Source organism: Antechinus flavipes, chromosome 3 (assembly GCF_016432865.1).
Source record: "Antechinus flavipes isolate AdamAnt ecotype Samford, QLD, Australia chromosome 3, AdamAnt_v2, whole genome shotgun sequence".
Taxonomy (NCBI): Eukaryota; Metazoa; Chordata; class Mammalia; order Dasyuromorphia; family Dasyuridae; genus Antechinus; species Antechinus flavipes.
The window spans coordinates 28,368,786-28,395,035 of NC_067400.1; the positions used below are offsets into that span (position 1 = coordinate 28,368,786).

General features: G+C 37.0%; 1 protein-coding gene across 2 annotated transcripts in view; it reads left to right on the forward strand.

Annotated features, from left to right (window-relative positions):
* Positions 1 to 23,507, forward strand: part of SKIL (SKI like proto-oncogene) — a 31,040-nt gene extending 7,533 nt beyond the window's left edge. For both annotated transcript variants that reach the window (XM_051983165.1, XM_051983163.1), the window contains exons 3-7: positions 12,977 to 13,074; positions 15,815 to 16,062; positions 16,395 to 16,636; positions 16,975 to 17,199; positions 19,016 to 23,507. In XM_051983165.1, the coding sequence (XP_051839125.1) occupies positions 12,977 to 13,074; positions 15,815 to 16,062; positions 16,395 to 16,636; positions 16,975 to 17,199; positions 19,016 to 19,174 (972 nt within the window). In that variant the 3' untranslated portion in view covers positions 19,175 to 23,507. The remainder of the gene's footprint in view (positions 1 to 12,976; positions 13,075 to 15,814; positions 16,063 to 16,394; positions 16,637 to 16,974; positions 17,200 to 19,015) is intronic.
* The last annotated feature ends 2,743 nt before the right edge of the window (positions 23,508 to 26,250 follow it).

Consider the following 26,250-nt stretch of genomic DNA (forward strand, 5'->3'; position numbering starts at 1 on the left):
ATATCAGAAGAAGTACTCCTGAAAGAGTACTTTTAAGTCTTTCAGTGAAAAATTATTTGCTGAAATCTGCTTGTATGGATTTCTCCTTGCTTATTGTAAATTAATATCCTTTGTCCTATTCCATCCCCCCACCTCCCCAACTGATTACAGTTTACTTACTACACTCAAAAATAGTAGGAACAGATCTTGGTATTGCCATTTTAAAATTATATGGTAAATCCCACTGATATAGAGTACTAATTATTTTATTAGATTGAAATCAAGTTTGTGTCTGTCTTATATGAGAGAAGAGCTATGTGTAAGCATATTAAATAAAGACTTTGTAATATTGACATTAAGGGATATTTCCTCATTTTGATTTTTTACGAATTTATTTTGGCTTAGTGATTAGTAATGTTTTTTGGAAAAAAAACCTAAACAAATCAAAAGACCTAAAATGAGGATCCATTTTCTTATTTTGTAACATTTCCTAACATCTCATTAAAAAAAAAAAAAAGGTGTCCATACAATTAATCTTAGCTTTGCTTTTTCTTTATCAACAATCATCTCCCTTCCAGGAGACAACTAGTCCAAAATCTGTATTCATTTCCCCTCTTAAAACCTTTTTTATGTGTGAAGTACAACCTTGCCAGTGGATTCAAGAGCTTTTCTTTTGCTAGTTGGTTCAAATCAATTGTCTGAGTAACTCAATACAGTGTTACAATAAACTATATTTCAACTAGTATTCTTGTTAAGTATCATTAACTAGAATTGGAACTTTATCTGCTATATCACTTACAGAAAGTTTTCACTTTTCCAGAAAATTGTTGCTATTTTATAATTAGAATAAATTGGGCGGAACTGGGGTGGTGGGTGTCCTATAGGTGAATAGAGAACAGTATAAGAACAAAGTCCACAAGTCCACATGAAGGACACATGAAAAACCATTTTTAGATTTTTTGTTAGAATGAGATAATATAGATGAAAATGAAAGCTCTTAGTAAAATGTAAATTGGGACTTACCCAACTCTCCCTGTAATGTTTAATGGCTACACAAGGATTTCAGAAAGTGGAAGGGAACCTTAAAGGTTCAATTGTAGCTTGTTCCTTCTTTTTGTTTACATAGTAACAGTTTGCTCCTTAAGTGTTTCAATGGATATTTGCCAGAAAGCTATTGACTGCAAGTGCTACGGAAGAATTGGAAACTGTTGCCATTTTCTGCTAGAATTCAGTGACTTGCAACTTGGTGGCTAAAAGGTTGGATTATTGTTGTGAGAATTTGGAGTAATTAGGGACTTGCTTCCGTTAAAGTAGCGATTTCAGTCTACCCGGAGTAGGAGACCTTTTTGGCTGAGCCGCTTAGCTGGGCTGAGGCCGGTTGTGATTGTCCCTTTGCTATCAGACTGTCCCTGCTTCTGTCCTGGCATTTGGATCAGAAGCGGTTTGGGAATAGTGCCACCTTATGGCCTAAGAAATAAGGTGTTCATTGCAAGCTGGCTTCATGCCTAAAGAAAGGATTTCAAAAAAGGATTAGAGGCAAAGTCAGACTATTCATCTGATAAATTAATGTATTGCTTTGAGTATGGAAATCAGAGAGAAGAGGAGAAAAGGTAAAAAGGTGAGTATTTGTTTCAGGTAAAACATGGCCATCTTGCTTGGATAACTTTGGAACTACTTTGTTAGCAAAGAGCTGATTCTAATATTTGCCTGTTTGCCGATTATAAGCAAGGAAAAGGAATCATAAAAATATTTGTATGTAAAGAGAAATCCTACTAAACCAGCAGTGGATTGGGGAGAAGCACCACCTGACTTTGGGTGCTTGGGGAGGCCAAAATGGGCTGGCCTTTGGAAGCCCTTCTTTCTGGTTGAGAGTTCAAGCTGTTGTTTCCTCACTGTTCATCACCTACAGCGAAGTGCTGAAACTCACCTGAGGGAAGTGGAGATAGTATATTCACCGTAAAGGTGGAAGAAATACCTTCAGGTACTCAGTGACCTTGAGAGCAACATAACCTGCTTCATGACCTTTTCTTAATGATCCGTGGGATTTCACACTGGTTCTCTTTCTGCCCTCTCCCTCCTGCCTTTGTTTACCTTCTGATATTTTGTTTACATCTCCTTCTGAATGACTAGGTTACTTAGACTTTCTGGTTTAATTGCTCTATAAGGAAAAAAGAATGTCTTTGATTTGTTGTGAGAGGTTGGAGCACAGTTTGTTACTAGTTTGATTTGGGGGAGGGAGCTCCCCCCTGTTTCTTCAGATTCAGGCTGAGGCTTCATCCAGCTCTGAAGTTTTGCATTTCTGAGTCACTTGACTAGTCTGGGTCCATGTTTTCATTTGTAAAATGGAATAGACTCTACTGTTCCTTTTAGCCTCAAAATCCTGTGATATCCCTGCTGTGATTAGTGAGATTGCTGGAATCCAAAAGAGGAAAGTATTTATGGTATCTCTAAAATGCTTTATCTAAAATAAATGCTTTATCTATCTAAAAACTTTGGTTATATGGAACGTCTAAATGGTAGTTACTGTCTCCCAATCATGACTTTACTGAATTATAAATGTATATCATTTGTGACAATGTGTAATAATTATCCTAAGTATGAAGAATGGTTATTTTTGGCACTTTTTTTTTTTTCTTTTCGTCTTTCCTTGTCTGTCTTGTCTTTTTTGGTATGAGCTGTAATCTTTTTTTGGGAAAAATGCATTTTTTTTTTTTTAGTTGAAATTGTGAATTTAATTTCTCACCTATGTGTGAAGACAGTGCTAAGTGCGAGGGAGAAACATCGGGAAGCTCCCATTCTTGTGTGCAATGGCATCTGTGCAGAGATAAAAACAATCCAAGGTTGGGAGGGAGGGGGGAAAGGGTAGACCTGGCCCAGAGGTTTGGAGAAAGTCTTAGGAGCCACAAAGCTGGGCCAAGGCTTCCTGGGGGGGTTGGAGGGGACACAGAAGTCAAAGCTTGTCTCTGAGAAACAGTGCAGTCCCTTTTTTGTCATGTGTCACAAGTGCTCAGTTTATGCTATGGCGATGATAGACCAGCTCTGTGAGAAAGGTTTCCTAGCAGCCTATGCATTTAAGGAATGTGGAATAATGAGGAGAGAGCTGCTTGGAAAGCCAGGAAGGCCTGAGTTTAAGTCCCAGCCCAGAGATATCCTGGCCACGTGATTCAGGCAAGTCACTTCTCTGAGACAACTGACTGTCTGAGACAGACTCACCTGCATTGGTGAAGAGAATTTTCCTAACTCCATAGCAGTGAAGCCACATCCCTCTCAGGATTAAGCACCACCAAATTCTGGAATAATTTTCCTGAGTCTTAGAAAAAAAAGGGGGGGGGGAAGGGGGAGAACCCAGTGTTGTAAGGGATTTTATTCTAAGAATCTTGATGTATAGGAATGTCATTGAGTAGATGTTTTGCACTTTTTTCTTGTAGATAATTTAAAGCAAGAGATACATACTTATTATAAAACACTTTGTACCTGTGCCTTTCCAGCCTACAAAAACACATTCATTCATTTAGATGACAAATAAAAGCATTAATAATTGAAAGCTAGATAGAAGCTTACAAAAGGACTTAAATCACATTTGTCATTTAAAAAAAAATAAATCTGTTAAAATTAATGATTGGCATGTGATTATATATAAAGCTAAAGATTTTTGTAAATTTAATTTTTATTTTCAAAAAATGCCAGAAGGGATATCAGAATCATTTAATTCGAGCCCTTCATTTTATTTATTAAAAAAAAAAATACTGAATTTAACAAACACCAAAAAAAGAGAACATTTCTATACACAAAGAAGAATATAAAAGAGGATTATATGAGGGAATCATGAATCTCTTATGTACAGCCTGTTTTTTAAAAGGTATAAAATAAGTTCAGCATGTTACTTTCAAAGCTAGACTACTTGCCTGTATCTCCTTTTAATCTCCTGTTCTCTTTTTTACATTAAAAAAAGTCTAAATGGCCTTCTTTATCTTGTAACAACAATATAATATTATGAACTCCCCCTCCCTTATTTTTATCCCTCTCAATAAAAAAAAAAAAAATTTTTTTTTCTTGTAAAAAAGAGTATAATCAAACTCACAGATTGGCCATGCCCAGTATGTACTTTTATTCTTCACCTTAAGACCATCACTTCTCTTAGGAGGAGGGAGTAAACATGAAAGTTGAGCTATTTTAAAAAAATCTTGTATACAAAGTTCATATCATGTTTTCTAGTTACTTGCCACCTTGTAACACATCTCTATTTTAGCTGTTGAATTGCTCATTTATAACTTGGTGAGAGCTGGAGGAAATCTAATATACTAAGGTGTTTAGGTTTTTTTTTCTGTGTCATTTTCTTTTTTCTTTTTTTTAAATATTAGTGTGCCTTTTGTAGTCTACTGAAATTGTACTGAGCACTAGAATTTCTTGCTGCTATACATAGGAAAAATTGCTAAACAGGTATGTTCACTCTGTGCCTAAAGTTGTACTAATTAACTATGTGGGTCAGCACGTCCTGGCATGTTTGGAATTATTAACCAATATCACATCAGGAGTGAATAGTAAGATTTTAATTTTCTTCATGTAACAGGCATTCAGAAATGTAGACTTGTATTTCACGTGTGTGAGAGTGATAATGATAAATGATTCACTTATTTGTGAAGCTATTATTCTATTGAATATTTTGGATAAAATAATAAATACATTCTATTCATATGTCTGTCCACTCTTAGTGGTTGTTAGTCTTACAGATTTGGCAATTGGGGAGTCAATTTTAATCCTTCTTTAGTGCTATCTTGTCTGATTTTTAATATTAAATACTACATTTTCAGTCATTTAGACACTACAGCACTAATTTTTCTAAGATTATATTAAGATTACAATTCTTCAACATTAGCCCTTGCAAAACCTTGTGTTCCAATTTTTCCTCCCTTCTCCATGCCCTCCCTTAGATAGCAGGTAGTCCAATATATGTTAAACATGGTAGAAATATATTAGCATCCATTTAAAACGAATTTTGAGTTCCAAATTTTCTCCCACTTTTCCCTTCTCCTTAATCAATTTAATATTGGTTATTCATGTGCAGTTTTGCAAAACCTGTTTTGTCTTAGTCATGTTTAAAAGAAAAGTATTTAAAAATACATAGAAAAAATGAAAAATAGTATGCTTCAATCTACATTCAGACTCTGTAAGTTCATTTTTCATCATAAGTCCTTATGGATTGATTGTCTTGGACCATTGGATTGCTGAGAAGAATCTAAATCATTTATATTTCTTCTGCATAGAAATATTGCTGTTACTGTAGACAATGTTCTTCTGGTTCTGCTCTCTTCACTTTGCGTCAGTTCATGTACTGCTTAGGACTTTTAATAGAGCTTTTAAATCAACAATTTCAGATAAATCCTACTTAAGCCAACTAACATTTTCTTCCATTTTAAGAAATTTTATACAGTTTAATCATTTAAAGAGATTTTTTAAAAAGTGTTGAGATGTCTGAAATTTAGCTTGTGCATGTTGTGTTAACTTTCTGGAGGTCTTGGGACCAGCCTTGTTTTCAGCAGAATAATCACCATGAGAATAGTCAGGGATAAAGTCCAGAAGTCTTTCTTCTTTGCCTGGGGCCCGGCTAGTTTTCTGGAGGCCCTCCAGAATAGGTCTTGGTTTCAGTGCAGGATGCAGGAGAGCCACCATGAGGCTGATGAAGATGGAATAATGAACATCACACTGTTTGGGATTGGTAATTGCAAGGCTCTACCTTGATTTTTTTTTTTTTTTTTTGGTTAAGCAGCATGGTGTGTTTTGTGGCTAAATAAATGAAATATAGAACTTGTTACCCCGTTGAAAGGCATGAGGCCAGATAACTGTTGCTTGAGCTCATTTTTATTCCTGTTTTGTAGCTGCCTCACTGCTGTGCGGCAGAATCACTTTGTTCCTTTTTGAAGTCCTAATTTGTCAGTTGACACAAATACAGAAGGAATAAGAGATTCCACTCTGCATCTGTGAATGGTTCATTGCTTAGTATGTATTTCTTCAATTGTTTCTAACATGCAGTTAGGATAATTTATCGTTGGGTTTTGTTTACTGTAGCCGTACTTAGTGAAATTAACCTCAATCATTTTATTACACTCACTCATGTATTTTTTCTCCCCATCCTTTGTATAATTCATTTGGTACAGCAGTCTCCCAGTAATTCTAGAAATTTCTCTGTAGTTCCTTTAGGAGGCAAGACTTGAAAGATACAAACTAGAGGGGTGGGTGAAGAGAAGTCTAAGGCTGATATTGGTGTATGAAGACTTATTTTCAGACATACACAAAATCTAGTAGTGAATTATCTTTTTCATAGAATTGAGTAGGTAAAGAATTGTGCAAGTAAATAACACTTGATTATGTGGCATAAAAGGAAATAAACCACATGCAGAAAATAAATCTAGAGGTCTTGAACTTAAGTCAGAATGGGAGTCTTCTAAAATTAGATGTCAGAAAAGATTTGTGGCAGAGTTTGGGGATTTTCTGTGCTGAAGACGTGGTTGAGATTCCAGATCTATTGCTATATTTCGTTTGTTCTTTCTTTTTCTTTTTTTCTTTCTTTTATTTTTTTTTAATAATGGCTTTTTATTTTCAAAATACATGCAAAAATACTTTTCAACATTGATCCTTGCAAAATCTTGTGTTCCAAATTTTTCACCTTCCCTTCCTCCCATTCCTCTCTCCTAGACAACAAGTGATCCAATATATATTAAATATGTGTAACTCTTCTATACACATTTCCACATTTATCATGTTGTACATGAAAATGGATCAAAAAGGAGAAAAAATGAGGAAAAAACAAGCCAACAACAACAGAAAGGATGAAAATATATGCTGTGATTCATATTCAGTCCCACAGGCCTTTCTCTGAATGAAGATGGTTCTGTCCATCATAAATTTATTGGAATTGGCCTGAATCATCTCATTATTGAAAAGAGCCAAGTCCATCATAGTTGATCATTGCATAATCTTGTTGCTGCTGTATACAATGTTCTTTTGGTCCTACTAACTTCACTTAGTATCAGTTCATGTAAGCCTCTCTAGACTTCTTTTAGAATCATCCTGCTAATCGTTTCTTATAAAACAATAATATTCTATAACATTCATATGCCATAACTTACTCAGCCATTCTCCAACTGATGAACATCCACTCACTTTCCAGTTCCTTGCCACTACAAAAAGGAATGCCCCAAACCATTTTTGCACATGTGGGTCCTCTTCCCTTTTTTAATGATTTCTTTAGGATACAGACCCAGTACAGACACTGCTGGATCAAAAGTAATACACAGTTTGAAAGCCCTTTGGGTATAATTCCATCTTGTTCTCCAGAATGGTTAGATCAATTCTCAACTCCACCTACAATATATTAGTGTTCCAGTTTTCCCACATCTCTTCCAATATTTATTATTTCTTTTCCTGTCATCTTAGCTAATCTAAGAGTTGTCTTAATTTGCATTTCTCTAATCAATAGTGATTTTTTCATATGACTAGAAATGGTTTTAATTTCTTCAAATGAAAATTGTCTGTTCATATCCTTTGACCATTTATCATTTGGAGAATGGCTTATATTCTTATAAATTTAAGTCAGTTTGCTTTCTATTTTAGAAGTGAAGTCTTTAGCAGAATTCTTGGATGTAAACATTTTTTGGCCCAGTTTTCTGCTTCCTTTCTAATCTTGGCTACATTGGTTTTGTTTGTATAAAACCTTTTTAATTTAATACAATCAAAATTATCCCTTTCATATTTTATAATGTTCTCTTGTTCTTCTTGGATTATAAATTCCTTTTTTCCCCCCATAAATCTGAGAGGTAGGCTATTCCTTTGTTCTCTTAATTTACTTATAGTATCACCCTTATGTCTAATCATGAACCCATTTCAACCTTATAGTGGTATAGGGTATTAGGTGCTGGTCAGTAGCTAGTTTCTTCCATACTGTTTTCCATTTTTTCTTCAGCAATTTTGGTCAAATAAAGAGTTCTTATTCCAGGAGCTGTGGTCTTTTGGTTTGTCAAATACTAGATTACTGTAGTCATTGACTGCTGTGTCTTGTGAACCTAACCTAAGATAATCAGCAGAGGGAAGGCAGCAGAATTAAGGGGGATTGGGAAAAGCCATAAATTGTTACTATGCAAATTGTTTATAAAAATGTGCTATAGTCGTTTCCATTTGTAACAATATTATCTTTCAACTCTTTACATATTAAATAGCACTTCAAATTTTTAAAAAACTATTTCCCCCACAGTTAACTCTTGCATACCCAATGATGGTAACAGAGGATCATACAAGATAAAACTTTGGTTATATTAAAAAGGTTTTGCATTGACGAATTTGCTATCATAAAAACTAAGACTACGACAGATAACTAAGGTAAATTTCTCTGATAAAGGTCTTATATCCAAGATACATAAAAAACTGATTCAAATTTATAAAACCAGGAGCTATTCCCCAATAGATAAATGATACAGTGATACAAATAAGAGACTTTTCAAAAGTTATAAAATAACAATATATGACAAACTAATATCAAATGATTTTTATGTGCATTTGAAACACTGTCTAAATGTCTAAATGAAGCTCTGTAGCAAAACAAAATCAATTTCATGTGGGATGATGAAATGCTGTTCCCTCCTACCTTTCCTGTTATTGTCAAGGGAACACCATCCTCCCAATCCCTCAGGCTCACAACCCAGGAGTCATCCTAGATTCCTTACTATGTACGTTGTTTTGTTAAGGTCTCTCGAGTTCGCCTTTGTAGCAGGTCTCAAATTTGCCCACTTCTCTTCTCTAACAGTGCTGCCCCATTTTGGTGCAGGCCCTCACCTCACACTTAGATTGATGTAGTAGCTGCTGGGAGAGTCTGCCTGTCTCAAGTCTCTCCAGACTATCCTCCATTCAATCACCAAAGTGATTTTCCTAAAGCACAAGTCTGACCATGTCTCGTCCCCTCTCAATAAATCCCAGTGCTCCCCATTACCTCTAGGATCAAATGCACTGTTTTATGTTCAAAGCCCATTATTACTAGTCCCCTCTTACTTTTCTAGTCTCCTTATACCTTACCTCCTTTTCGTGGTATATTCCATCATTGTTCTCTGTTGACTACTGACTTCTGTGACTTGCTTTAAATTTTACCTTTTATATCCAAGCTTTTCTAGCCCTTCTTATTTCTCGTACTTTCTGTTTATTATTTCCTATTTATTGTCTCTATAGTTTGCTTTGCATATGTGTGTTTACATTTTGTTTTCCCTGTTAGATTAGAAGCTCTTTGAGAACAGGGACTGTCCTTTGCCTCTTTTTTGTATCATAATAAGCACTTAACATTCATTAAATGATTGTAGGATGTCTCATCCCTGCAGGACTTTCTTAATGCTTTAGTGATCCAGTGGTCCCACAGAGCTGATTTCTTTCACTTGCTGAAAAAGTAAGAGTTGTAATGGTCACCCCATTTTGACTCCAGGCATGGAAAGTGACTTTGGAGAAACCACAAAAGGAACCTAGAATCCTTCTTGCCATCTTTCTTCCTACAGGTGTAGGATATGAAGACTTCTTGATTATGTTTTGAAATTCACTGATTTGCCAAGGAGTTAGCCAATTTAGAAGCCTTCTGGATGATCCAAATTTAAACTATTATTTATCTGCTGTAACCAATCTTTATATTACACAATGGCTGGGGATGCACAGAAATCCACTTGGGGATGGTAGAACATCTCAGGTGGGGAATCGGTGCTTAGTTCAGGTGTGCGCTTGGCAACCCTTGCTCTTCCTGATCCTTTGTCTTTCTGTCATTTATAATTTGTAACTTGGGTATCTGTTGAACAAATGAGAGGTTTTTTGTTTTCTTTTTTAAAATTTCCTGAAGGAAAGGAGATACAGACAATAGATTCACTATCCCTAGAACTTGACTTCATTTCTATCTTGTTCCGTTCATCAGATGTTAAGTGCTTATGAGTACGAAGGATATATGAAGGCAAAAACAAAATAGCTCTTGCTCTCATGGAACTTTTGTGGTTGCTGTTCAGTCATGTCTGATTCCCCATAACCCCGTTTGGGGTTTTCTTGGCAAAGATACTGGAGTGATTTGCCATTTTCTTCTCCAGCTTGTTTTACAGATGAGGAAATGGAAGCAAACAAGGTTAAGGGGCTTGCCCAAAGTCACACAGCCAGTTGGTGTCTGAGTTTGATTTGAAGTTAAGTCTTTGCAATTCCAGGCCCTTGTGCCACCTAGCTGTTCTTCCCAAGTTGCTGGCATTTTGCCAATGAGATACAAGTTGTGCACAAGTCGATATGATAAATGAAAGTGAGGAAGGGGCAAAGAATTGACACCCAGGGAAGGAAGGGCTTCATGAGGATTTTGGCCTAGTTGGCCCATAATAGAGAGTAGAGTGTCACCAGAGGTTTTGAGCAGGGCCAGACCTGTATTGTAGAAAGATTTGGCAGGAGGACAGGTGGACCAGAAAAGGGAGATTCTAGGGGAGGGAGAATGGGTACTGGAAATATAGTGGCCACATGATTAGAAAGAACAGATAGGAGAACCAACAGAATTGGCAATTGATTGTATACTGGGGGCATTGAGGGAGAAAGAAAACTCAGATGCTATGAACAATAGTGACCGGGGAGGTCAGATCTTTTTAGAAATACACATTTTCTATTCTGGACATTTTAAGTTTGAGATACCTGTGGAACATCCAAGTGTAGAAGTCAGCAAACCATAAAGAACATGAGTTCAGGAAAGATTAAGGCTAGATACATAGATCTGATAGTTACTTTCAAAGAAATGAGAATTCTAGATCTCATGAGAAGTGATGAGATCAAGAGAGAAGGGTAAAAGCACTAGGACAGAGTCTTGAGGGAGAGGGGAAATGGGGGAGTATCAAAACCAAGTTGATGATGACTCGGCAAAGGGACTTGAAGTGTTAGTCTGCCAAGGAAACTGAGGCAGGGGACTCGAGAGAGAACCGTTTTGGTATTGTGTGGAGTCAGAACTGTGAGGTTTTAAAAGTGAGTAAGCAGGAGACAAAGAATGTAAATGTTCTAAAAGCTGACAGTGAAAGAAGAGAGATCTAGGATGATGGCCTGACAGCATTGCAGGGGCCAGTGAGGATTTTTACAAGGATGGATCAGACTAGCAAATGTTTATAGGTGGCAGGGAAAGAACCAGGAAATAGGGAGAGGGAAGATGGGGTGGGTGATAATGATGGATAGAGTTCACTCCTGGAGGAGATGGGAATCTAGGATTGAAAGCACTTGGCAACAAAGAACACCTTCTCTTAGAGAAAAAAGTAAAGGCCAGCCTGGTGATGAGGGAGAGGAGAAGCTGGGGAATATGGAGACAAGAGGTGGGAGCTTTCAGTACCAGACTTGTCTCTTCTCAGCAAAGTAGGAGTCCAGGACATCTGCTGATAGAGGAGGCTGAAGGAGATGGGAAGGGGAGACATGGATGAAGGGCAGGGGTAGCTCCCAAGTTTTGCCATGAGCTGTGGATCCCTGCATGGGTCATGGGAGAATGCCTTAGGACACTGGTCACATTCCAACCTTCCATTTTGTTCTCATGTAATGTGTGGTGATCATATTTTAAGAAAGACTGGATCCAGATTTTCCTAGAAGAGAGATTGAATGGGGGAGGGGGCAGGGAGAAGAAGAAGGAGGTCTGACAATAGTTTTTATTTGTAAGTCCTTAAAATTCACTTAAAACTGTTTCATGAGTTAGAGATATTAACCAGAGTTTTTCTTTTTTCTTTTTGCTTTCAAAGTTTTTTGACCAGTTTTGTAACAATTAAAAAAAAATATTGAAGAAAACTGGAAAGAGTCTCAAAAGGGAGCAACTAAAATGATTAAATAAAGAAAAATTGGTCCTCAGGAAAAAAAAAAAGTTTTAATGAAATTGTTCAGCCTAGAAACAAATAGACAAATGGAGGGTGATTTGCTATGATTAAATATAGTAAGGTTTTTTATCTTGGGAGAACCAAGCAGGAGGAAAATAAGTCCAAGCTGAGGGGGTTTGGGTTGACTAGAAAGAAAAGCTTTGGGACTGGGAGTGTTACAGCATTGAAACTGGGCCTCCCTGGGGAGCCTGGGGGATTTCTGTTCCTGGAGAGTCATAGGAAGAGACTCAACATGTTCTGGTCTAGAGGGATCAGATAAATCTCTTGGCATCCTTTCTAGTTCTATTAGTCTGTGGTTGCCATTCTCCCTGGTGTTATGTGGTTGGCAAATGGGATGGGCTCCAGATAATTTTCCTCTCCCTTGTCTTGTCCTACTTTAAACTAATTCTTCCCATTGCCCTCATCCCATTGGATTTACCTCTCTGTCCCATCAGTTTTCTTCTCTTTTTTATTTTTCTCTTAACTCCATCATATGTGCCTATTTTTTCCCCTTTAAGGATAATAGTAATAGATAATAATAATAATTATAGAGAAATATGAAGTTTGCAAAGGTAATCTTCTCTTCCAACTCCCACTCCCACAGCTAACTAAAACAAGGAAAAAAGCTTTTTTCTTTGCTTCTTTCCCCCTTCCTAGCACGTTTGGGTGCTACTTAGAGATAAAAGCTTGTTCATCTGTCTGTCCCAGCTGTATGAAGGGAGGAATTTCTCTGTAGATGGAGGGCCTCTTTTAGTGGGTGCTATTATTTCAAATAAATAAAATAGTCTTGCTTTTGGCCTCTGTCTAAATAGTGTGGAACATTGATTAATTTGTTAAAATTGAGCACTTGCACTTTGGTAGGGGAGTGCTGCAGCTGCAGGCAATTGGAGGCACAAAAACAATTGGAATTTTGTAAGTTTAGGGTAACTGTACTTTAAAATGTAATTTGGATAATTCATGAATTCTGTAAGTTGAAAGTTGAAAAAAAATCTGTTAACTTATGAATAGTTATATTTGTGTGCTAGGTGAAACTGTTATTGCATATATTTTTCATTCTGTGATAAGACTTTTAGGAAGAACCTATATATTAGAAGATGGATATTAAAGATGAATATTGTTTCCCTCTTTTGCAGGCAGATACACCCCCAGGGCTGGAATTGCCATCATGGTATCCAGTTATAAAGCAGGAAGGTGATTCTGTTTCTCAGCCTCCTCCATTCATTCATCCCAGGTAAGCAGCCATCTTTTTATTTTATCTTCTTTGTTCAGTTATATAAAGGTTAATTTTAAAAATCCAAAATTGACCTTTTTGGAAAAGAACATTTTGGGTAGACATATATTTTGGTTTGTGCTTGTTAGTAAAATAAAGTTCTAACAATCCTGTTCTGCAGTAAATTAGCCTAGAAGAACTGGAAAGCTTGCAAAAATAAATGGGTATTTTAATTTTCAATTCCATTGAATCCTTTAGAAATATTTGCGATTCTAAAGAAAGAGTATACTTGGTGTGGCCTTTTTTTCCTAAGTGAGTCTTCTTTAGGAATATGTGAATTGCCTTCCTCTAAAATTGCCTTTTAAGTGATTACTTTAAAATGTAGAAGCTTTCTTTCTTTCTTTCTTTTTTTAATAATAGCTTTTTATTTTTCCAAATACATGCAAAAATCGTTTTCAACATTCACCTTTGGAAAACTTTGGTGTTCCAAATTTTTTTCTCTCCCTCCTTCTCTCTCCCCTTCCCTAGAAAGCAAGCAATCCACTATGGGTTAAACATATGCAATTCTAGAAGCTTCAGATCTTCATAAAAATTTTTCTTCTTTTCACTGAGAACATCCAAGATTTGTAACTTCTTTTTTTCTTGTTGCTTAGTTTTTCTCTTGGGTAATGCATATTCACCCAGTCTAGAAATGGAGAGAGCCACTCCCTTGCCCAAACAAATTCATGAGACATTTTAAAAGTGCTTACTGTGTATAAAGCCCCATGTTTCCCTCTGGGAGATATAAAGTTTATATAAGACAATTTATATAAGATATATATATATAAAAATCTGGTGAAGGAAAGAAAGGTCATTGTTGTTTGTGAGGATCATGGATCGTGGTCTACCCAGAGGAGGTGACATCTGAGTTTAGTTCTAAATTGTAAAAAGGAGACTTGAGATGGAGTAGGTACATTCCAAACAGGGAAAAGGGATGTAGAAAGGGATGGAGGGAGGCTATGCAGTGTATGATTATAGTTCAGCTAAGGCAGACTGTTGAAGAAGATAGCCTGAAAGATGACTTTCAAGAGACTGTGGCACCTGGTCATGGCAGAAAGGCCATCAATGCTATGGTCAGCAGGCAAGAGGGAGCCACTGAGGATTGAGGGCAGGCCCCGAAATGTTTGGATCTCCACAGATGAGGAGACTGACATCAATGTAAAATCTGGTCTGGAAGAGCAGGAGAGTGGAGACAAGACTTCTTTGAACTTAGGAAGCCGGCTGGGGAGGGCGACCAAGAACAGAATAAAGGCAGAAAAAGTTTAGGGAGGAAAGATGAGCTTATTTTTTAAAAAAAAAAATATTTAAGCTTTTTATTTTCAAAACATTTGCATGGATAATTTTCAACATTTACCTCTGCAAAACCTTGTGTTCCAAATTTTTTCCCTCCCTTCCCTCCACCCCCTCTCCCAGATGGCAAGTAATCCAATATATGTTGAACACATGTAATAAGATGAGCTTATTTTGAGGTCTGTGGAGAGCAGAGTGGAGTTGTAAGGAGGCCTTTGGAGGTTGGGTTAAGCCTGCTGGTCCTTAGCCAGGCTGGGGGAGTACTTGGGCCAGTGAGTCAGAGAGGTGATTAAAGAAAAGGAGAGCTAAGAAAAGAGGATGATTAGAGGACCATGACTCCAAGGGATGGGGCGCAAGGTAATTGGGGTTGCATTTACTGCACTGAGCGGCTTTTGTAAACTGCCTCTTTAATGTCACAGTGACAAAGTTCCTTTGTTCTGTAATTTAATGCTGTTAATTTGATATGTCATTTGTAATTATAATTTGGTATTTTCATGTTCATTAATTTATTCTATAAGCCTGTTAATTAATTAGCCTGCAAAATATCACTGGGTCAGCACTCAGCCTCACTAAGTACTGCCCTAACTCAGTCGTCCTGTGATCTCATCAGCATAGGGTCTCCTGCTCCCCTCCGGTGGTGGAGCTCACCACCTTGCTGTGCTCTCCGCCAGTTAGCCCTAGGTTCCGCGACATAGCCAGCCCAACATTACAGCCTCCTTGTGCCCACCACGGGCTTGCCCATCGCCTATCCTTTCTGTATCAGTCTTTAATTGTTTATAAATCTAATTATGTTGTCATGCCTATTTAGGGAAGATCATTTTGTAGGATCAGCTTAAAGACACCGTGTATATTGGGCTGTGCCCCCCTGTGAGTGTGTTTGTTCTTATGGGCTTGCAAGTAGATGGACCGAGCTCAGATTCCACTTACCCCCTGGTGCTGCCAGAAGCCCAAGAAGATGGGACCGTGGGGAGGCACCTCCTGGGAGTGCACATGGAAGCCCTGGAGCACTCGGGGGGTAAAAATAGACCTCACAAGTAGTCAGGAGTGTCTTCTCTGGCCTGGGACAGGCTGATCTCCTCAGTGCTGCCCAGTGTATGTGAACCTTTCTGGGCTCAGCCCCACTTTTTTAGGGGAGCTGAAGGGGATGACTTTCCTACCTCAATTCTTGCAAAAAAGGGTGCAGAAGATGTGTCTGGGCTCCCATGTTCCTTGTGCCCCTTTGTGTGACAAGTGACAAGGGCCCCTTTGAGGGATAATTTGATTCCCTTACCTTGATTTAGGGCCATCTCTCATCGCTTTTTGAAGAATTTGTTGACTTTTATTCTTTAGCTTGTGATTTGTAGACATTGTGAATAAAAAACTGAAAAACTGTTGATTTCATTACTTGTAGATTTAAAAATGAAACATGATTTTTTTCTCATTGTGTTCTCAGCTACTACCTGTATATGTGTGATAAAGTGGTTGCTCCAAATGTGTCGCTTACTTCAGCTGTGTCTCCATGTAAAGAGGCCACAAAAGCAGGGGCCAAAATGGCAGAAGGAAACAAGGCTTCGCCAGGGCAGCCTGAGAAATCTTACGCCAGCAGCAAATCACGAAAAGTTGCTTCATACCCAGAGCTTTCTCTCGAGGAACAAGAGAAGGTGGACCTCAAATCCGGTCAAGAACTTGGTAACCATCTGGGTGAGCATAGTCATATATTATCAGTTTTTCATCAAGGAATTTTCAAGATGACTCAAGTATTTTGCTTTGACCATTCTTGAATGAAAATATCTACAATATATGCTGTTACGTCATCTCTCTTCCTGATTATATTGCCCCCTCTTTAAAAAATGTTTTTTTAAAAAATCATATTTATATGTTCAAAATACTTAAATAATAAGTAATGCTCTTATGTAATTTTTGCATTTAATTGCATTTTATTCTTTAGCTTACATGTATTAACTCTAACATCCACATTTTAAGCAAGATGATTTTCAATTATTTCATTAGTTTTCTTTTTTTTTCCTTTCAAGATCCATCTGTGTCAACCTCTTCTACAAACAAAAGGAAATTGGAGCCCAAGGTTTGTATCATAGACTCAGAAACCAGCAAGGTGGAAAAGGGTCAAGAAACCCCAACTATATGGCCATCGATCATCAAGGATATCAGCTGTGAGGACGATAAGAGTAAAATCATGGAGGAAGTTATGAGAACCTATGTTAAAAAACAAGAGAAATTGAATTCTATTTTACAGAAAAAGCAACAGCTTCAAATGGTAAGGCTGCTGTTCAAATGATTATCCCTTTAATGAAAAAAAATTATTTTTTGTGCTATATTTGCTTTGTGAACACGAAAAGTTAAGTGAATACTATCTAGAACCTATTTAAATCACACATAGATGATTCAGGTTTTATTTGAAGCTCTTAGAATTATAAACATTTAGAAATTTGTCAGTGAAAATGCTAATTTAGGCAGAAATTTATAAAAATATAATAACTCTATGTTTATATATCCTTGCTGGTACTAATGGCTGAATGTTTCTGGTTTTTGAATTGAAAATTTTAATTGGAAAGAAGTAAAGTGAGACTTTATTTCTGACTATTTGTTTTATAGGAAGTGGAAATGCTGAGCAGTTCAAAAGCCATGAAAGAACTCACTGAGGAACAGCAGAATTTACAAAAAGAGCTGGAGTCTCTACAGACTGAGCATGCCCAGAGGATGGAAGAATTCTACATTGAACAGAGGGACTTGGAGAAGAAACTGGAGCAAGTGATGAAGCAAAAATGTACCTGCGACTCAACGTTAGAGAAAGACAAGGAGGCCGAATATGCTGCTCAGGTAAGGATGAAAGGCTCTGAGATCAGCAAGGGAGAAGGTCCTATTTACTGTGGGCCATGGGCATCCAGACATGATTTCCCATAAGAGGCAGCTTGTGAATGAAGCCTTGAAGGTCATAGAAGTAAAGATCACAGGTGGAAATGGGGGCCAGGTAGAGAAAGGGGAGGGGAAACCATGAGCTGAAAGTATGGAGGAAGGAAAACAGGGCCTGTTTTGGGGAAGGTAAGTTTGGGCAGGAGTGTAGAATAAATTGGGAGTGGGGAACGAAGGGAGAAGAAACTGGTAGTTTGGGCTAGAAAGTTAAAAAATAATTGTGTAGAATAATGGGTACCAGTATATGTTAAAGCCATTTTTTTTTTCCCCTCTGCTTTCCTAGAGAAGAATTTTATGTTTAATTTAGTATGGTATTTACCATAATAGCGCTACACACACACACACACACACACACACACACACACACTCACACACTCTCTATTATTTCAGTATAGACTGAGAGCATCATTTAGATTTATGAGGTTCATCATTTTTCTTTCCCCTCTTAATCACTTGCTTAAAGTCCTGAAAATTTGAATCATAGAACTAAGATGACTATATTTAGAATAATTGGCTCCCTTCCCCCAAATCAGGATATAGGAGTATTATAATTAAAGCATTCCAACAGTTCTTTAGCATATTTTAATCTAAAATGTAGTTTTTACAAAAATATAAATTATCATGGAATCCAATAGGAGACAAATGAGAAGTAGGGGAAAGAAATTCTCCACACGTAGGCACACATGCACAATTATTAGCCAGAGAGAGATTTTGCTGCCTTGGTATTTCTTTCCCTGGAGATCTCTGCCCAGAAAACTAGACCCTACCTCCCTTCAGAAGTGACTGGTCTCTTCTCACCCTGTTTTACCCTTGAGGTTCTACTAACTGAATGCTTTCTTGGATGCTTTGGGCTTCAATAGCAGAAGTGCCTTTTCCTCTGATGTGAAAAGTAGCCTAAAGCGTTACTTCTCCCCTCTCTCCCTCCTCCCCACTCCCAGCACACACTTTATTCTTCGCTCTGTTCTCAGCACAGCGTCTTTCCTGGTGGGGATTCTGGGTCTGAGGTTGAGCCTTGTTACTTAACCCCAGAACCTGCCACTTTTTAGCTGGGCTGGGCTGAGAACTCCTGAGTATTAGACACTTTTTCCTTGTTCTGAGCTGTGTAAATAATCCCTTCCATGGACCCAGGGCCTAGATTCTGAAGGCCACATATTATATGCTGATAAATTAAAAGCTACAACGGCCTGCAGTGATGTCAGTGTGGGTTCCGCATTCTGTTTTCCCTTTCCCTGGCTTTCATAATTGGAATACAATATATGGCACCTCGGCAGTAATTAATGAGGAATATCCATGAATCGATTGAGTCTCTCCAGTACTGCTAGATTCTAACCAATTATTCTTTTGAGATATTAAACCATGTCCTCTCCTCTTGGTTGTTTTGCAGAGTCCTATTTTTTGTCAGATTGAAATCAAATATCAGATATCAAATAGAAAGTTACTCCACCCAAGATTACTCTGATAAAGGCCACTCTGGGGACACATTATAACCAAAGTCCACCAGGACATTTTCGGGCCAGTTGTTTTTAGGATGGAGCTAACTGCCCCGGTTAATATGGCCTGATTGTAGGTTTTCATTTAGTCAAATAACGATGTTGGGGGAATGCGTATTGGATAGGATATTTCCACGTCAGATGAATTCAGTGACTCTTTAACTATTGGTTTGTCATTATGTGGAGCAACCCATCTGTAAAAAACACTGAATTAAATCTTTTTGAATATGCAGTTGGCTGAGCTGCGCCAGAGACTGGATCATGCCGAGGCGGACAGACAAGAGCTTCAGGACGAACTCAGGCAGGAGCGAGAAGCCAGACAGAAGCTGGAGATGATGATAAAGGAATTAAAGCATCAGATTGTGAAATCTGCCAAGACTGCGAAAGAGTAGAGATGGGCGAGGAGAGCTCCCTGTGTTTGCTCCCCCAGTGGGCCTTTGTGCTTCACCTGGGAGCGACTGACCCGTGTGAAGAGCAAGGAGGCATTCTCTTCATTGGGAGTTCACAGGGAAAGGGAAGAGATGATAGAGATTCAAGATTTTCCAAATGAATGAAAATCTGTTTCTTTGTACTAGTGTTTTTAAAAATCTTAAACAACTAGTAACACTGAAACCATATATTTTTAAATAGGTGTCTGCCTCTATTTCTAATGCAAACGACTGTTGTATACCTTTCTAAAGCAGCATTGTATGACAGGACATACCCTGTGGTCCATTTTTATTGTTACCCATGTTTCACACTTGCTTTTGGAAACACTTTCTGCAATATTTTTGATGTCTTCTTACTACGAGATTGAATCATGAGAGGCATCCAAGCTCCATCTTTTCTGAGTGTTAAAATGGACACCATTTTCTTGGTAAGTTGCTGTTGTGAATTCATAAAGAACTCCATAAAGAACATTGACTCCTGATTCTCTCCTGACTGTGGAAGGAATTTCCATGAACATTGGTGGAGGAATTCATTATGCATTGCTGCTACGGAAAAGGAATGGCTGACTTGGTGGGGGATTGTTTTTCTTTATCTTGTTTAAATGTGCTTATGTGAGGCTATTTTTTTTTTCCAGGCAGTAACAGTACATTGAACTTAAAGTAATAATTGCGACTTACTCTTTAGAATCCCTGAATTATTTGTCCTAAGAGTGACATGAAAATATTAATTCTTGGGAATGTGGGAGGGAGGGAACCCAGTTGTGTTATCATTAATGTAGATCAGCTGCTTTGGTATCCATTAGCTTCTCTCCTGTACAGTTTTTATATGTAGGTAGGGATCAGACTGATGTTTATAATTGTGGGTTTGTTTTTCTTTGAATTGTAAAATATGAAACACTTTGAAAGTCACTTAGAATTTTTGTATATGTAAATGTCAAGGTAAATCTTACCAAAATCTCTGCAAATGGACCACGTTCATTTAGCTCTTTAATGTTAAAAATCAGGAATTTGCAGCCATTAGATACTAATGCACCATAAATTAATGCATGGGAAAATCCAGATATCTGCTGATTTTCATACAGTTTTCAGAAGCAAGACAGGAATTCCATGTGGGAAAGTAAACTCTTGCACTTTTTTTTTTTTTGCACAGATAGGTCTGTCATTCTTTAATGTCAGATTTTACATGAATTATCCATTTATTTAAAAGAGCTAAAATAATAGCATTCATTTTTTTTCATGACATACACTGAAACCACCATTCATTGGCAATAGTTTTCCATGCTTTCTAAGCTTTTGATAGTCTCTCATAAGGTACTGTTTGATAACTATTAGTTCAGACCACTTACAGATATAGATATATGGTTGGATTTTTTTTTTTTTTTTTTTGTATACAGATTACCAAATCCTACTTTCAGGATGGATGCAAGTTAGGCACTTTGTAGCGATGCAAAACGTTTAAGCCGCCTGTTCATTACTTTAAAGAATTAATTTTGTGATTCATTATAAATGGTATTTATGTGCCCTAAAATAATTTGTACCTCCCCAAATGAACAAAGAATCAATTTAAACAAATAAGATGTGGTTTCGTGCATTCATTTGAGTTTTACTAAGTTAACATTTGTAAACACAAAACTAGCCCTGCCCAGTTTAGAGAGAAAGGCACAGCGGTGTTTATGATCTTGATTCTAGTTGTTGAATAATGCTTGTAAATTACTAGATAGTCACATGGTTATTCTTCACGTCTTCAGTAGATGGAGGAGACTTCCTTTTCTTCAAATTTACTCCAAACAATTTTTCCTCCCAGTTATTATAAATGGTATTATAAATTATAAATTTAATTGTCAACATAAAATCCAGTAAAAAGTGACTTAATTTTTGTAAATTTCTTTAACTTCTAAAATTTTTTAGCTCCTTTAAAATTATCTTTTAATTTAATCATGAGCAAAGAAATATTTATTTCAAGTCTTTCATATGATACATTTCCCACATTCTACATAGGCTTTAATTTTATACAGGTGACACAGTAATATGTCATGTCTCAGCCTGAATTCATTACAAAGTTTTTTTTTTTAATTGTAAATAGCATATATGTTTATATACTTCTACACTGAGCTCTTCCAATGATTTCCAAGAATTGAGATGACATTGTATACTCTATATAACTTGAATACATGCAGAAATTTTGAATAAACATTTATAGAAAACTTTGACTTAAAAAAAAAAAACACTACCAACATAAATTTGATCTCAATATGAACAGTTTCCATGTCAGTTATTGGTAGAAAGTTTGGGCAATAGTTTGTGTGCTATTGTTTAGGAGGCAGATATTTTCCCCTCTCAGTATTAGTGTATTAGAAAAAAAAAAATTTAGAGCCACATTAAAAAATATCCAATGAGAAAAAGGCTACTTGAGAACAAAAAAAAAAATTTTTTTGGGGGGGAAGGAGTAGTAGCATATGACATTAGTTTCTTTACTGGGCAATAATTTGCTTAATTTTTTGAGGGGCTGTGTCGCTATGAGAAATTGAACAAATTTCTGAAAGCCAAGTAGCAAATTCCTATATCCTTGAAGATACTCAGACCTCTTGGATTCTTAAGCACAGCCATGTATCACTCGAAAAAATTTTGATAAAAATGTTATCGAGGAAGTCATGCTTTAATTTTTGTAAAGCACTCTTTAAGTTTTGAGGGAAATGACAATGTTTTTCCACTTCTTGAGCTAACTTTATAACATTTACTATATTAACCTAGATGTCAATCATTTGTATATATTAAATGATCATAACTCAATTACTGAAGAAGGCAATGTAGTGGAGGGGGAGCCATAGCAAAATCTGCTGGCTGGCCACCCAATTTTGAAATTCTGAGAAACAACCCATTCGTGCTTATGTAAATCCTTGGCTTGACTTTGTGAGAAGCAATGGTTAAGTCCCCTGAAATAGGAAATTTCTCTAGAATTGCAAATCTGGTGCTGCAGTCATTTTTTGATCAGCCTTCTCAAATTCCCTTCTCACTCACAGAGCTTGTTTTGATTCTTCACAAAAAATGCTGGGGTGGGGGGGGTTTCATTTTCCCCACCCTTGAGCCATGTGATCCACATGACTGAACATTTGAGCATGTTTTCATTTTCCTAATGGACTACTATACTTTTAGAGTACATCCAGTTCTGTGCTCAGACTGACAAGGTCTCAACTGTTGTATTATAAAAGTTGTGGGACTGAGTAAACTTTTAAAACTTAAAAAAGTTTTCATTGTATTTGTAGTAAGAGACACTCAAGCATCTCCATTATGAGAAGAAACATATATTTGAGTATTTTATATTTGATATATTTATTTATTGCATCTAAATTAAAAGGAGAGTCAGCTTTTTTTTAGGGATTTGGGGTTTCGGGGGGAGGATAAAAACTATCAAATTTGGAACAACAATACATTTTGTAATGTTTCTTAAATCCTTTAAAACTTAAAACATATACAGGATACTGAGGTAGAAAATGTTCAAATTTACAATACGGACAGATTTTTCCATTAAGTCCAAGAAAACAGAAATAACACCGAAGGTTAGTTTAATAGAAAAGAAATAGCTCAAATATTTTTCTTCAATATAGATACCTCACTTGAAAATAAGGAAAGCACATTGTACTTAAAATAGTTCTAGTCAACATAAAAGTTGTGTCTAAAAGAATTTGCTGCCTTTGGGTTGCCTATGGGGTTTTACAGTCTGTCAAGAATATACACACACATATTTCTGTGTGTGTGTATGTGTATATATATGTGTGTGTGTGTTTAATATATGTGTGTATACACATATATTATACGCACATGCATATTTGTTTTAATTCATGAAGTTAGAAGTGTTTATCTACAATAGTCATTTACACCAAGGTATTTCTGATAATCTTTGAAAACAAGTGAAATATCTGTTCTGAAACTGTAGCAAAAGAGAAAAGGAAAACTTTGGAATTATGATCAGTGCATTCAACAATTTATACTGACTTTGCCGATGACGTACAGTTTGAAGGTAAAAGTTGCTGTGGTTATATTACATGGCACAAGCTGTCCTCTACCTCACATGAAATTAAATGATATTTTATATGGTTTTAGTAAAACCAAGATGCATCTATCTGGGCACCTAGTTTACAAATTTTGAATTCTATTTATTGATACATGACATACTGTGCTCTTAGCTTATACCTCAATTGTATTTTGTGCTTTCCCCCCTTCCATTTTCATGTCTTGTAAATATCTTGTATAGACTGGATTCAATTCCAAATAAAGAATTGTAATGATGAATTGAAAAGGTCATGTTTGTAAATATAACTTCCTTGTGCCTTTAAGTTTACATTTAATCCATTTATGCTTAATAAAAGCCTATCTATTTAGCATTTTAATATTATATAATTATGATGCAAAACTTTTAAGTGATTTCCCAGTATATTTTATCTTCTCTTTTTGTTATTAAAATTTTGACTACGGGAGGTAAGAGTTTCTCCAACTACAGAAAATCATCATCTATTTGTTTTTTGATCAGCAAATGCTAAGAGCTTAACTGTATATGATATGCTGAACTAGGCACAGAGGAATATGCATATGAACAAATAACTGGTACTCCAATTTAAGCTAGAGCAGGGTGGGCCGGCCACTTGGTGACAAAATTTGGAATTGGGGGACGAGGATTCTGACAAAACTTCTATCTTGAGTCTGTGGGGACAACTGAATTCAGTGCTTGGTAAACAAAAATAAGCGTCTGAAATTGAAAGCTATAATTTCTTCTTAGTCAAGTGTCTTGGGAAGACCTGGGATCCCCATGGCCCTTTAAAGCCATGGTTGTGTCTTTCCGTCCCCACTCGGTCCTTAAACTAAATTTATCATGAAGAAGGCATCTTTTTTTCTATTCACCCTAGTGAGCCATTGTTATTCCTATTCTCTACTTTGCACATAAGGTTTGGTTCCTGCCCTAATAGTCTTTAATTACAGTCTTGGTAAGTGCATACAGATAACTATGATACAAACTAAAATAGAAATACATAAAAGTTCTCTACAAGAGTAGGGGAGGGATATTTGAGCATCTCTATTATTAGAATATGATGAGTATTAAGTTTCATTCCATGGTTTTAATTGAATAGTTTTTGATTCAGTTTCTTCCTTGATGACATTGTGATTAATAGACCCTTTTGGCCTTTCCATCAAGCAGATTTCTAAACTTAAGTGAGACCTGATCCTGGTTTAAAAAAAGTGTCTCAGTTTTATATCAGCCAATTCTGGATCCAGTGACCCTGTCCTACCCAGCATCTTCTTTCATTTAATAAACCCACTCTTGTAACAGAAGTGATAGTTAAGCAAAACCTGTGAACCGGAGGTTGCAATAGTGTATTCAATCCTGGGCATCCACAATCCCTACTATTCACATTCCTGTCAAATGAAGAGAAATGCATTTCCTCATATCTTTGCTTAGGTCAACATTGGTCATTACAATGATCCGTTCTTTTGCCTCGTTTTAGGATGCTTTTCATCACTTTAAAGTTCCGGTGGTATAGGAATTAAGGTATTGGACTTGGAGCCAGGAAGCCCTGAATTCATATCCAGCTTCCACCGTATTAACTCTGTCACTATGGATAATGGCTTAAGTTTTCTGGAAAACTGTAAGACCATGAGTTTCAGAGAACGTACCAGCCTGTAATGGAGAAGGGAGTATTTTTATCTAGGAATTCTCTGTAATAACAAAATCACTGATCCAGTCCCTAATCCATTCTGTGTGCTGGAGAGACTCCCAGAAAGATTTTGTTTAGACTTCCATTTGGATCATCCTATGACCTGCAGGGAATCGTGGAAAAACTTTCATGGAAAGTTTGGTTTATTTCTTGAGTGAGATGCTAATTTAGTCAAAGCTAGCCTCCTTGTCCCCATGGGAACACATTTGGGGCTAGAATTTAGCTAGAGATAAAGATCAATTCTCCCCTTCTCTATTTTTTTACTTTGTTAGTTGTTGTTTGATTCCCATTCCCATTTTATTTATTTCCTTGCTAGGACAGGCTCTTTTTAAGCTTTATAAAATACTTGCTTGTTTAAAATCCCTAACTTTCTATGAGGATGATTATGAATTCCAGGTCCACCAGCTGTGGAAAACTTGGGTCCTCCCTAATGACTTCATTTTTGAAGACTGTAATAGCATCCCCAGATCACTTAAAGGAATCCCCAGTTCTCTGTGTTCCTCTTTCACATAGAGGGAGTAGCCCACTTTGATCGCCGACACAGAACAGGAAGCATCTTTAAAACTATGAGACAGAAGAATCCCATTATCTTTTCTGTCAGGTCTCTCCTCCTGTGTCCAGAGGGCGAATTTCACACAATTCACCGAGACATGTTCCTCTCCCCTCTTCTCTCCTTTTATCTTCTGGCTCCGAGGGATGGGCCCAAGGTATCCCCTTTTCTTCTGTTTCATGGATGGGCAGCAGTCCTCACTGGATCTGGAAATTTGAACATGATACTCTGAAGCCAGATTCCAGGCAGATGTAGCCAGCAGACCTGAGAAGCCAGATTGCCTGGGACTTGATCCCAAGGGATCGCTTGGACTTGGAATTTGAGACCATACGAGATAGGAACTGAGTTAGGCTATGGACCCAATTCCTTTCCCTTGTCTAGAAACCGAGGTGCTACGAGGCAAGGGCCTTAAATTAAGCCCTATGTTTTGTTTTGGAGAGTAAGTTGGTAAATTGCTTATGTCTTTTGAACTAAATATTTCTTCATAAAAGCTAATCTGACAGTTCAGTGGTTAATGAAACTGAAGTGCAGTGGCTCCAAGCTCTTCAATCTGGGGAACACCGAGCCAATACTCAAGTCTAAACATCCCTTAATCTTTTTAAGGGTAACCTGGGGGAGGAGGTGATTTAAAATATGTAAAATATCACCTGGCCTTAAGGCAATGGGGGCAAGGGTAATCAGTTTCATAAATACTATGCTGAATGGACTCCTGGGACTCTCCAGGACACTTAGGAGACTCTTTTGTACAAAGTACTGGAGGAGAAGTATTTGGAAGGATAATG